The sequence below is a fragment of the Nicotiana tomentosiformis genome, chromosome 5 (assembly GCF_000390325.3).
Source record: "Nicotiana tomentosiformis chromosome 5, ASM39032v3, whole genome shotgun sequence".
Taxonomy (NCBI): domain Eukaryota; kingdom Viridiplantae; phylum Streptophyta; class Magnoliopsida; order Solanales; family Solanaceae; genus Nicotiana; species Nicotiana tomentosiformis.
Genome location: NC_090816.1, coordinates 55,622,018 through 55,636,466, shown reverse-complemented (window position 1 = coordinate 55,636,466; position 14,449 = coordinate 55,622,018). Strand labels below are relative to the sequence as shown.

Below are 14,449 nucleotides of genomic sequence, written 5' to 3'. Positions count from 1 at the left end.
TGCGCACGGACAACTCACGTGTCAGTAGTACAACTCACGCGTAGAAGGCAGGTATACATGAATGCATGTAAATGATCAATAAACATCAAGATTCATCTTCTTAGACTAATATTGAGTGACTAATTACGGTGTATGCTTGTGCAAGTGTTCTATCCCGCTCGAGTCAACAAGTAAGGTCAGAGACAACGAATGACACATAGCAAATAACACAACAAAACCGTAATATGCATGACTCACACAAGGTAGGCACACCACTACACAGATATCATCAATAACAATGCCCACAGGCCATCACATATCATCACAAATAATCCCCGGCATAGCCCCCCTTGTCTCACCGCGTGCGCAACAATAAAGTAAATGTCCGCCTTGTCTCGCCACACGCGCATAATAATATTCCCACCTTGTCTTGCCATATGCGCAAACCCACATATATACCCCGCCTTGTCACGCCGCATGAGCAAATATCAATAATAACAATACCACATACAACTCACGTGCGAATACCCCGATAATCCTCTTAACAATACCACGTGTGCCAAAAACATAAAACAATATAACAACTCACACCACATGTGCCCATATTCTACCATATTTCCTTAAAAATAATTTCAATACCACAACCACACATAGCCCTCGGCTCAACAACACTGAGTACAATAACAACAACAATAACCCGGGAATACGGCTAGTAAATCAACAAAAGAATTACAAAAGCACAATGAAATAGAGGAACGAACTCACAATGAAAGACATAACAAGTAATAATGAATTCAAATAATAATAACTCAAAAATAGGAGAGATAATGTGTATCAACGATATCAAATAAGAATAACTCAACAATAAGAGAGATAACATGTAACAATGATTTCAAATAATAATAACTCAACAATAAGAGAGATAATATGTAACAACGATATCAAATAAGAATAACTCAACAATAGGATAGATAACATGTAACAATGATTTCATGTCACGCCCCGACCTCGGGGAGCGCGACCGATGCTCAACCGAGATACCCCAGTCAAGAAAGCATGTACAATGCCTTCTACCCAAACTCACCCATGAATAAAGAGAAGATATATTTCATTAATTAGACAACGAGGGGTCATGTGAACAACACCAGTTCATTACCATTAGTTACGCTGTTAACAAGTTTCAAAATACATACACATTCATATTTTGAAGTGGAACATGAGATACAAATACAATATCTTTAGTTTGTCTTTCCCAAAACAAGATACAACCCACATTATGTCTACGAAGCCTCTAGTAAATACAAAAGAGTAGCATGATGGTGCCGGCAACAAGGCTCCGGCTATACCTCAAAACATTATACATATGTGACAAGAGATACAAGACCCCGAAATGAAGTAGGGCTCACCAAGTCAGCTAAGGAGAGGGTGCACTTCTATCACTCATCAAGGTCGCCTACTGTGGAACCACCTGCATCCATTAAAGATGCAGCGGCCCCGAAAAAGGGGACATTAATACATATGGAATAGTACTAGTATGTAAAACTAAACACACTCTCAATAAAACGAGCAACAGTAAGATGAGAAGGAAACATGGAATCAATGAGAACCTCAAACAATATTAAAGTACTAAGTTAGGAGAAAGATAGATTTCAAGTAAATTTCAATGTTTTTAAGTTAAGGGATATTTAGTACCGATACACCATCGTGCCTTTAGTACGGAGTCTGATCTCAACCCGATCGGCTAAGCCGTCTCACCTCGAGACATCCACTCACAACACCACCATGTGCGCGGCATGGCGTCTGATCTCAGCCTGATCGGCTAAGCCATCTCATCACAATGCCGTGTGGGTTGACGTCACATCACATCCTACTACAAATCATCTCATTCCATTTAAGGGGAATTATCTCAGCACATCAATCTCGTCCCATATTCGGGGGGAAATCTCATCACCTCACACGGGGATTTTACCCCTCACTCACTCCTACACCGGCACGTGTAGTTTCGGGGTTAGGTTATTTCAATCTACCATTCCTCGGTGACTAAACGATATTCCCAAAACATTTAATATTTAAAGGACTTACAGCTCATTTCATAATCTTTCACCCATCTTTCCATTTCATTGGCACTAGTGGCCATAATTGTAATATCATTCTCGGTACGTTGGTCGTATTTCATATTTCATACTCACCCCTACAACTTCCAAGCATCTTCATGATTCATCAACAATAAGGAAATTTCAAATCAATATATTTGGTGTAAATATATGAGCAACAAGAGTCTTGATCACATTGAGTTCCTCTTCCACAATTAAGCATATTAACTCGCTATTGAAACATGATTTTTAGATCACAATACCTTTAATACATTGGTCATACTAGATCACATTCTCGGAAAGAATCATGACATGATGGGAACATTTGAAACATATATTGAGTACATACGTCTTTCAACACAACACTTATACTAGAACAATCAAATTTAGTAGGAAAAACTCGGAACACGGGAAATACGAAATTTAGCCAATCATAATCGCAACTTATGAGGACATCATGGAATTCGATTCTACAAGAGGAGTTTAGCCAACATACCTCGCTTGAGCTTTCTTTAATTTACTACGACGTTCTGAAACTCCTACCGACTTCAATCTAATTAAAGATATGACAAAATTGAACTATAATTAGGAAGATACTCAAGGGGTCCAACTCATTTAAGCATTTTATCAAACAGTAGGTGGGCATTATGATTTCAAGGTTCTTCTATGGTGGATTCCTTTACCTCACAATCAATCCCCACTTCAATAGGCCACCCACAAAAACTCCACAACCTTCCTACCACCTTTATTAGTACATGCATGCATAAATAACAACCCTAATTCTCAAAACCTTCTTCCCCATTACCTATTCCCAATCCAATTTCAAAATTGAAGGCTAGGACTATAACCTTACCTCTTGGATGAATACCTTGTCAGTTATCCTTGTGGATTCTTCAAGACTTTATCAAAGATTGGTGAACCAAGTACTTGGATCTTCCTTATCTCTCTCTCTCTCTAAAACACTTCCCTCTCTCTAAAATGGCATAATTTCTCTTCAAAAAAATGGTCCCTAAGCCTATTTATTAAAACATGGTCGAGTTATAAAAATAGAAAAATGAACCCTCCGAACTCAACTCTGCGGTCGTAGAATGGACCGCAAAATAGGTATGCGGTCCGCATAATGGACCACTGAATCACCTTCCAGAATAGGGCTGCTCGGGTCAGGTCTGAGAAAGATCTGCGGTCCACATATCAGTTATGCCGTCGCATAATGGACCGCAGAACCTCCTCCCAAAGTTTTCTCATGTTGGTTCTGCGATAGATGTGCGGCCCGCGAAACGATTATGCGATCGCATAGCAGACCGCAAAACGACCTCCAAATTTGGCCCATTTTTCTTCTTCACTCCGCGGCAGATCTGCGGTCCGCGGAGTAGTTCTGCGGTCGCATAAGAAATGCCAGTTCTGCAACAATTTTTCTTCAACTTCCCAACGCACTGTTCAACCCAAAACGCCTGTACCTCAAATACATTAGCCTACCTCGGCAACACGAAACCCCGGGTTTTAGGTGAAATTTTATGGGCCTTACATCCTCCCCCGCTTAGGATCATTTATCCTCGAATGAGGGTCAAAATCCGCCATTAGCACCCAATGTGACCCAACTATCACTTCACACACCAGTAATTCTAAATTTTGACTAACTCCTTAAATTTCCAAACATTTCGCTAGAGTTTCCCCTGTAATTGGGCCTATCCACCTGCCATAGAATCCCAGAACCAGTCCTAATAGCATAACCATAACACAACAATGTAAAACAACATGGAAACAACACTGGCCACAATGCCATAAACATTACATTACCAAAAAGGAGTATCCTTAAAATAAGTTGTACAAGGGGAAACAGAATTTGTAGAAAGTTAGCTTTTAACATTTTTCATGGACACAACTATATAGCTATTCAAACAAATGAGGATACTTCTTCTTCATCTCTTCCTCAGCTTCCCAGGTGGCCTCTTCGACCTGTTGGTTTTGCCACAACACTTTCACGGAGGCAATCTCTTTGTTTCTCAGCTTCCAGACTTGCCTATCAAGAATAGCAACTGGAATCTCTTCATAAACCAATTCCTCATTAACCTCAATAGTCTCCACTGGAACAATAAGCGACGGATCTCTAACCACCTTCTTCAACATGGATATATGAAACATTAGGTGCACTAAAGACATCTCTGGAGGTAGTTCAAGCTTGTAAGCCACCTGACCAATCCTCTGAATGATTATGTACGGTCCGACATACCTCGGACTCAATTTTCCTTTCTTACCAAAATGCATTACACCCTTCATGGGGGAAACCTTCAAGAATACCCAATCATCCTCTTAGAACTCCAAATCCCTACGACGTACATCTGAATAGGACTTCTGACGACTCTGGGCAGTTTTCAACCGTTCCTTAAAGATCTTAACCTTCTCCATAGCCTGATTCATGAGGTCTGGCCCTATAAACTACGCTTCCCCAATCTCGAACCACCTAATGGGAGACCTATATCTCCTACCATATAGAGCCTCGAACGGTGCCATCTGAATGCTAGCATGATAACTGTTGTTGTAGGCAAATTCTATGAGTGGCAAATGACCATCCCAGCTACCCTTAAAGTCAAGAACACAAGCGCGCAACATATCCTCAAGTATCTGAATGGTCCGCTCTGCTTGCCCGTCGGTCTATGGATGGAAAGTTGTACTAAGATTCACCTGATTACCCAAACCTAGCTGAAAATTCTTCCAAAAATTAGCTGTGAACTTTGTCCCTCGATCTGAGATAATAGAAACCAGAGGGCCATGCAACCTGACTATTTCCTTGATATACAACTAGGCATACTGTTCCGCTGTGTCGGTAGCCTTAACATGTAAGAAGTGTGCTGATTTTGTGAGTCAATCCACAATTACCCAAATCGAGTCGAACTTGCGAGGGGTGCGAGGTATTCCTACCACAAAGTCCATATTGATCATCTCCCACTTCCACATCGGAATTTCTATGTTCTGTGCTAACCCACCGGGCCTTTGATGTTCGGCCTTCACTTGTTGACAATTTGGACATCTCGCCACAAAGTCCGCTACATTCCTCTTCATATCATTCTACCAGCAAACTTCCTTAAGATCATGATACATCTTTGTAGAGCCTAGGTGCATGGAATACCTTGAAGCGTGAGCCTCGGCTATGATTCTTTCCTGGAGACCATCTACATTAGGAACACATAATCTCCCTTGGTACCTTAGTGTACCATCATCCATGCCAAGAGAAATAGCTATGGTCTTATGTTTATGAATCCCCTCCTTCAACTGAAACAACAACGGATCGTCGTACTGCTTCTCCTTGACTTCCACAATAAGCGATGATTTGGCCCTACATTGCATAATTACCCCTCCTTCACAATTACCCAAACTAGCCAACTATTGAACTTCCTTGGCCAACGACCTTTGATGTGCCTCCAAGTAAGCCAAACTACCCATGGATTTTCGGCTAAGAGCATCCGCCACAACATTAGCCTTCCCCGAATGATATAGAATATCGATGTCGTAGTCCTTGAGTAACTCAAGCCACCTTCTCTGCCTCAGATTCAATTCCTTATGCTTGAAAATATATTGAAGTCTCTTATGGTCCGTGAATATATCCACATGGACCCCATACAAATAATGACGCCAAATCTTCAATGCAAACACTACCGCCGCAAGTTCCAAGTCATGTGTTGGATAGTTCTTCTCATGATTTTTGAGTTGCCTAGAAGCATAGGTGATCACCTTGCCATGTTGCATCAATACACACCCAAGTCCGATCCTCGAAGCATCACAATATACCACAACCCCACTTGTACCCTCTGGTAGGGTCAACACCGATGCCATAGTTAATCTTGATTTCAACTCTTGGAAGCTACTTTCACAAGCATCTGACCATTGGAACTTAACCGCCTTCTGCATCAATTTAGTCAACGGAGAGGCAAGAGTAGAGAACCCCTCTACAAACTTTCTGTAATACGCAGCTAAGCCTAAGAAACTGCGAATCTCTGTTGGAGTTGTAGGCTTCGGCCAATTCTTCACAGTAGCGATCTTCTGCGGATCAACATTAATTCTTTCTCTGGAGACGACATGACCTAAGAATGTGACAGATTCAAGCCAAAATTCACTTTGAAAACCTTGCATACAACTTGTGCTGATATAGAGTCTACAGAACTGCCCTGAGATGATCGGCATGGTCCTCTCAGCTTCGTGAATATACAAGAATATCATCAATAAACACTATCACAAAGGAATCAAGAAAAGGTTTGAACACTCGATTCATAAGATCCATGAAAGATGTCGGGGCATTTGTTAGCCCAAAAGACATTACCAAAAATTTGAAGTGCCCATATCGGGTCTTGAAAGTTGTTTTCGGAATATCCTGTTCACTGATCTTCAATTGGTGATACCCGAATCTTAAATCAATTTTGGAGAAGTACTTAGCACCCTGAAATTGGTCAAACAAGTCATCTATCTTTGACAGTGGGTACTTATTCTTGATCATGACCTTGTTGAGTTGTTGATAGTCAATACACATTCTCAGTGACCTATCTTTCTTCCTTACAAAAAGGACCGGTGCACCCAAAGGCGACAGACTCGACCGGATGAAACCCTTCTTTAACAAATCCTTTCAATTATTCCTTTAGTTCCTTCAATCCTGCCGGTGCCATTCTATAGGGTGGAATAGATATAGGTTACGTGCCTGGCATCATATCAATCCCAAAATCAATCTCTCGGTCTGGTGGGATCCTTGGGAGGTCATCAGGAAAGACCCTCGAAAATTCATTCACCACTGGCACATGCTCAAGTGTAGGTACTTTAACATCGGTGTCCGTAACCCCGACTAAATGGTAAATACATCCCTTATTGATCATCTTCATGGCCTTAAGATAGGAAATAAACCTACCTTTCGGCACCACATCATCCCCCTTCCATTCAATAATTGGCTCATTTGGAAATTCAAAACTAACGATTCTGGTTCGGCAATCAAGCTTAGCAAAACATGAATAAAGCCAATCCATCCCCATTATTACATCAAAATCAACCATCCCCAATTCAATGAGATCGTCCATGGTGTTCCGACCATGCACCATGATAATACAATCCCTATAAACCTGCAAGGCTACAATAGACTCACCAACCGGAGTAGATACGGAGAACGACTCATGAAGCTATTCCAGTTCTATCCTAAATTCCATAGCAACATAAGGAGTGACATAGGACAAAGTGGAACCGGGATCAATAAGAGCATATACATCATGAGATTGGACAGTCAATATACCTGTGACAATATTTGGAGAAGCCTCTGAACTCTGGCAACCCCTCATAGCATAGAAACGGTTGGGTCCTCCCAAGCTCTGTGCACCACCCCTAGCTGCACCACGCCCTGCGGTTGCTGGAGTGCCTCGAGCTGGAGGAGGTGTTGCAGATGTAGTAGCTTCAGAACTGGCTGGTTGTGCCGCACCCTTGCCCATGCTCTAGCGGGACGAACGACAATCCCTCTGAATGTGACCCTCATACCACATCCGTAGCATATGGTTTGGTCCATGAAGTAGGCCCCACAATGCATCTTCCTACACCTAGGGCATGGGGGCCTCTGCTGCTGCTGGAATCTCCCTCCAGGCTAACCCTGCTGGTAGGATCCCTTATTGCCCTGATTGGGCCCGAAATGGCTCCACTACTGCTGACTAGACCCTGATGGTTGTGCACTAACCGAAGACTGAGCAAAGGATAGGGATGGCCCCGACGACCCTCCCTTAAATACCAACCTGCCACCACCACCACCACCACCAAAAGTACCACTAAAGTTTCCCGCTGACTGGGCCTTGTTGCTACCCCCTTGCTCCATTCTATTCTTCAATTTGCGGGTCTCTGTGGCTTAAGAAAATGCCATAATCTTTTCATAGTTCATATCAGAATTCAAGGCAGTTGTAGCGGCCTCATTAATAACCAAGGGGCTGAGGCCCTGCACAAACCGACGCACTCTAGCCTCCATAGTGGGCAACATGTAGATGACATACTTGGACAGGCGTGTGCACCTCATATGATACTCCCACACACTCATGCTACCTTGTTTCAGGATCTCGAACTCAGCGGCATGGGCTGCCTTAGTCTCGGCAGGCAAGAAATGATCAATAAAGGCATCGGCAAACTCACTCCACCTCACCGAAGGGCTCCCCTCCTCACGGTAGTCCTCCCACACCTCAAACCAAGAATAGGCCACCTCTTTCAGGTGGTAGAAGGCCAACTCCACTCCCTCCGTCTTTGTAGTACACATAATTCGGAGGGTATTGTTTTCTCTTGTTGGTTCTATGACGGATGTGCGGCCCGCAAAATGATAACCGCAAAACGATCTCCTAAATTAGCCTATTTTTTTGCTTCACTCTGCGGCGGATCCGCGGTACGCGTAGTAGTTCTGCGATAGAATAATGGACTGCAGAAACGTCCTGTTTTGCAACAATTTTTCTTCAACTCCCTAACACACTGTTCAACCCAAAAAGTCTGTACCGCGGCGAGCTTCCTACCACCCTCAAATACATTAGCCTACCTCGGCACCACGAAACCATGGGTTTTAGGTAAAATTTCATGAGGCCTTACATTTCAAATAAGAATAACTCAACAATAAGAGAGATAATGTGTAACAACAATTTCAAGTAAGGATAAATCACAATGGAAGATATAACATGTAATAAAAGAGGCAACAACTCCAATTAGAGCATATAAGAGTATATTTGGCAACAAAAGGGTAGAACATGAACCAATCAACTTCGAATAAGGTATGTAATGGTAAATTTAGCAATGGAGGATATAATATGATAAGGCAACTTCATTTTAATGTGCTTGAGAAACCTAAGAGTGTAAAACGGTCAAATTTCCACATATAAGACATGTACACACTCTTCACCTCACACAACGTTAAGCAAAATACTTACCTCAAAAGCCCTTAATCAATACTCTAAAATAGCTTTTCCTTTACAATTCAGCTCCGCTCGGTTCAAATCTAACCAAAATCGACTTAATAACATCAAATAATGCAAGAGAAATCAATTCCAATAAATAAAGCTATGATCTTTACAAAAATTTCAAAAGTCAACAAAAGTCAACCCCAGACTCGCCCGGTCAAAACCCGGGTCCAAGGGTAGATTCCGACTACCCATACCCCACAAGTCTATATATGTATTTTGTTTTAAAATATGAGTCCAATTCGACTCTTAAATCCCAAATTTTCATTTTTTAAAATATAAACAAAGTTTCTCAAAATTCCCCATTGATTCTTATAATTTTGATGTTAAATCTCATATATAATCATGTACAATAGTTAGAATTTGATCAAAATTACTTACCCAATGATTGTAGATGAAAACCTCCTCTCCAAATCTCCTTCTACCGAGTCTAGGTTTCAAAATATGAAAGAATGAGCTAAAATCCCGAAATTCCAACTCTTAACCCAGCTGCAGATGTCGCATTTGCGAGCAAAAGTTCGCAATTGGGGATGTTTGCATTTGCAACCAAAAGTTAGCAATTGCGATCCCATGGTTGCAATTTCGACCATGGTTCGCAATTGTGACCAAAAATTCGCAATTGCAACAAAAAGTTGGCAATTGCGAAGTACTAGCACCAGCAATCCCAAACTTCACTAACACAGTGGGATTATGACAAAAACAACAAGCGGCTGAAACTGGGGTCTACGGTCCGCAAATTTTTGATGTGCGGCCGCAAACTGGAAGTGCAGACCACATAATTACAGGTGCGGCCACACTCCGGTCAAAGAATATCACAGGCTTAGAAAGTCCTCTCTGAAGACAATGCGGAGCCTGTTTTGCGGCCGCAGGAGAAATCTGTGATCCTCACATTTTAGGTGTGGTCCGCACATAGGGGTCTCAAAAAGGATAGACCTCTGATGGCTAAGTGCGGCTGCTCTTAGAATTCTGTGGTCCGCACATTTTAAGTGCGATCGCAGAAGCACTAGCCTTCAATAATTTGTTCAAAACACCAAACTATGGACCACACAATTTCAAATTCGGCCACATATTTCAAACATTAAGGCAGTCTTTTCCTACTTAAATTTTGTAATTACTTGTACAATTTGGTATCGCAACATGGTATAAATATGAAATTTCACTAACCGAATCACATTAGAGCATGTATTATCAATTACCCAGTTCTGATCTACCCCACATGGACACATGGATGAACTCTAATAACAGATGGCCTAAAAAGAAACTAAAATTTTAAAAATTAAACTAACACCAAAAATTTAACATGAAATGAAGTATACCAAATAGAGTGAGTGCACTCGGTGTATACAAACAGGTGATTGTATGTGGGGACAGTGAATATCTCTCAATAAAGTTGCAAAGTAACAGTGATTTTTTAGGAGAGGGAAAAGTGTAAATGAACTTAAGTTTTCTATTTATACTAAAAATCCTAAGAGGGAAAAGGGTCGAGTGCGGCAGCAGAATTTCATTTGCGGTTCGCACTCTATCACCTGAGGTAGCCGTTTCTGCTTTTAATGTGCGGTCCACACATTTTTGGGTGAGGCCACAGATTTCCACTTGTGGTCGCATATTATCCTCCGCACTGACAGGCTCAAACATCAGAGAGTTAACATTTTTACACTTTTGCAAGATTCCAATTGTGTGGTCCGTATGAGAAATGTGCGGTCGTGAATGCCCTCTTGTTATGGCAGACAGAAATGTGCGGTCCGCACAAATAAAGTGCGGTCCACAGATCCTTGAACACTTGGCCATTTTTTAGTTCACCCTTCTTGCAAGTCACACTCAACCATGTAGCACAGTTCAAATCAAATTAGAACACAAATAACACCTAACTATAAAAGAAAAAGGAAAAGAACATGGGTTGCCTCCCAAGAAGCACCTGATTTAACGTCGCGTCACAACGCAAAATACCCTCAAGTGGAGTAATTGCCACCACCACATGGCTATCTCCAACCTTGCCCAAGTAGTGCTTCCCCCGGTAACCATTGACTCGGAATACTTCATTGTTTTTTATCTTCAAGTCTAATGCACCAAAAGGTGTCACACCAACAATTTCAAATGGACCACTCCACTTGGATTTTAGCTTCCCGGGAAACACTCTCAACCTTGAGTTAAGCAACAATACAAGATCGCCCACCTTGAACTCTTTGTTTGAAATGTATTTGTCGTGAAGATATTTCATATTTTCTTTATACAAGAATGAACTCGCATATGTATGGTACTGGAACTCATCCAATTCATTGAAATGTGCAACCGTCAAGTTAGTAGCTACATCCCAATCAAGATTCAACTTCTTTATAGCCCACATTGCCTTGTGCTCTAGTTCCACCGGAAGATGACAAGCTTTTCCGAACACCAACCGGTATGGAGACATTCCAATAGGTGTTTTGTAAGCCGTCCGATAAGCTCATAACGCATCATCAAGCTTCTTGGACCAATCCATCCGATTAGCATTTACCGTTTTAGACAAGATACTCTTTATCTCCCGGTTGGAGACTTCCACTTGCCCACTAGCTTGTGGGTGATAGGGAGTCGTGACTTTATGAGGAACACCATACTTGCTAAGTAAAGTGTCAAAAGCTTTGTTGCAATAGTGTGACCCACCATCGCTTATGATTGCACGTGGAGTACCAAATCTTGTGAAAATATTCTTCTTCAAAAAGGCCACTACATTTCTCGCCTTATTGTTGGGTAAAGCGACAGTCTCAACCCATTTGGATACATAATCCACCACGACCAAGATGTGGTGTTTTCACAAGAACTCACAAATTAGCCCATGAATCCAATGCCCCAAACATCAAAAATATCAATCTCCAAGATGGTTGTGAGAGGCATTTCATTTTTCATTGATATTCCATCAGCCCGTTGACATTCATCACATCATTTCACTAACTCACTAGCATCCTTATAAAGAGTAGTCCAATAGAAACAACAATTAAGCATTTTGCCGTTCTTGCTCCACCATGATGACCACCATATGGCGAAGAATGACAAGCCCCAAAAATATCACCTTGCTCTTATTCCGATACACACCTCCTAATCACCCCATCCGTACAAATCCGGAAAAGGTATGGTTCATCCCAATAATAATCTTGACAATCTCTTTTGATCTTCTTCCTTTGGCTTGAAGAGAACTTATCCGGAATGATTTCACACACAAGAAAATTTGCCAAGTCCGCGAACTATGGCACCTCTTTCATTGAAATTGCCAAAAGTTCCTCATCAGGGAATAAGTCATTGATTTCAAGGCCATCATGCGGCCTCCCCTCCTCCTCTAAACGAGACAAGTAGTCCGCCACTTGGTTTTCACTATCTTTCCTATCTTGGATGTCGATATCAAATTCTTGTAACAAGAGTACCCATCTCATCAACCAAGATTTGGAGTCCTTTTTGCTCATAAGATAACGAAGCGCTGCATGGTCTGTGTGGACAAACAAGAGGAAATAATAACCGGTAAAGTAGAACAAGGGCAAAGAAATTCATACCGAATATGTGGAGGCAATGGCTTCAACTCCATGGTAGGTGGCTCTTCAATAGAAGGCTTTGTAGGAGGAGTCTTCCTATTTTCAAGATCCAAAGACAATTTCTGGGGTGCATAGTTGTACGACCCCATTCCTTGCAAAGAGTTCACACATTCCATGAAACCATCTATCTCGTCATCATCAAAGTTGAGCAAAACGGCCTCCAACATATCACCAATATTGATAGTAGCACTTCATCAACAATGACATCAGTCACCAAATCCACAAAAGAACACACCAAATTGCTATTTGGTTGCCGCGTGGACTTACACACATGGAATATCACTTTTTCATCACCAAACCAGAAAGTGAGTCCTTAGGCTTTAACATCACAAAGAGCCTTACCCGTAGCAAGGAAATGTATCCCTAAGAATAATTGGCACTTCATAATCAACTTCACAATCTAGAATGACAAAGTCTACCGGAAGAATGAATTTATCAACCCGGACCAACACGTCTTCAATCACACCCAACGTCTTTTTCATGGTACGATCAGCCATTTGCAATCTCAGAGAAGTGGGTCTTAGTTGCCCAATTCCCAAAGTCTTGAAAACCGAATAGGGCATCAAACTTATGCTTTCCCCAAGATCACAAAGAGCTTTAGCAAACTCAGCACTTCCAATATTACAAGGAATCATGAAAGCCCGGATCCTCCAACTTAGGAGACATTGCATGAACAATCGCACTCACTTGATGAGTGACTTTGATAGTCTCAAAATTCATTAACCTTCTTTGTCACAAGATCTTTCATAAACTTTTCATGCTCGGGCATTTGTTCCAAAGCTTCTACCAAATAGCACATTGATTGAAAAACTCTTCATCATTTGAATGAACTTCTTGAATTTATTCTCACCATTTTGTTTGGCAAGTCTTTGAGGATATGGAGGTGGAGGCTTAGGCAATGGTGCCTTTGCCTTTTGCACTACCGGCTCCGGTATGTCAATGATGTATTCCCTAGACGGGTTCACCTCTTCTTGAGTCTCTTCCACACCATCATCAATATCAATCCGAACTTCCTTATTTGGTTGAACAACATTGTTCGGGATCCCTTTTTCTTGCACTACTTGACCATCATCAACAAGTTGCCTTCCACTTGAGGTAGGTGCATTCCCGCCTCTTCCACTTCTTGTGATAAGCACTATAGCATGCCCCATATTGTTATCACCATTTGGGTTTACCACCATGTCACTTGGTAGTGCACTCTTAGGACGAGAATTTAGAGCTTGAGAGATTTGCCCTATTTGAACTTCTAGGTTGCGGATTGATGTGTTGTGTGAGGAAAGTTGGGCATCCGAATTGACATTCTTTTTCATCATTTGCCTGAACATATTCTCAATATGTCCCATCTCATTATTTGAAGAACTTGAACCATGGGGAGGATAAGGAGGTGGGTTGCTCGGTTGTTGATACATTGGGGGCCTTTGAAAACCTGACCACCGGTTGCCTTGATTGTTACTCCAACCACCTTGGTTGTTGCCTCCCCAATTTTCTTGGTTGTTTCCACTCCAATTTCCTTGATTGCTGTTGTTATGCCAATTCCCCTGATTGTTAGAATTCCAATTGCCATGATTGTTTTGTGGTCGCCATTGTTGTTGGTTTGGGCCTTGGAAGTTGTTTCTTTGCCTTGAAAATTGTTCACATATTGCAATTCCTCCTCTTTCTCATTGTAAGAATCATCTTGATCAAAACCGCTATCATCTTGTACATAGTTCTCTACTCGTGTTTGCACTGCGGACCCTTTGTCTCTTCTTGTTCACCAAAATATTCACTCCCTTCATAGCATGAACTTGCTTAGGGGCTTGCACTTGATTTAGTTCAGCTTTTGCTAGTTGAGTCATGGTAGTGGTTAATTCAGCAATGGATTGCCCATGGT

The 14,449-nt window shown here is 41.7% G+C and overlaps 1 protein-coding gene across 1 annotated transcript; it reads right to left on the bottom strand.

The window, feature by feature from the left end:
- Nucleotides 1-3,962: 3,962 nt before the first annotated feature.
- LOC138892391 (uncharacterized) lies at nucleotides 3,963-7,905 on the bottom strand. The gene is made up of 4 exons (XM_070176102.1): nucleotides 7,771-7,905; nucleotides 6,964-7,171; nucleotides 4,755-4,816; nucleotides 3,963-4,187 (listed from the first exon to the last, which is right to left on the bottom strand). The coding sequence occupies exons 1-4, from the start codon at nucleotides 7,903-7,905 to the stop codon at nucleotides 3,963-3,965; spliced, it is 630 nt and encodes a 209-aa protein (XP_070032203.1).
- Nucleotides 7,906-14,449: the final 6,544 nt, after the last annotated feature.

Coding starts and splice junctions, on each gene's coding strand:
- LOC138892391 (XM_070176102.1), bottom strand. CDS start 7,905: ATGGAGCAAGGGGGTAGCAACAAGGCCCAGTCAGCGGGAAACTTTAGT. Junction 7,172..7,770: donor TATCCTTTGCTCAGTCTTCG/GTTAGTGCACAA, acceptor GTAGCCTTGCAG/GTTTATAGGGATTGTATTAT. Junction 4,817..6,963: donor GGATGATGTGGTGCCGAAAG/GTAGGTTTATTT, acceptor CTATTATCTCAG/ATCGAGGGACAAAGTTCACA.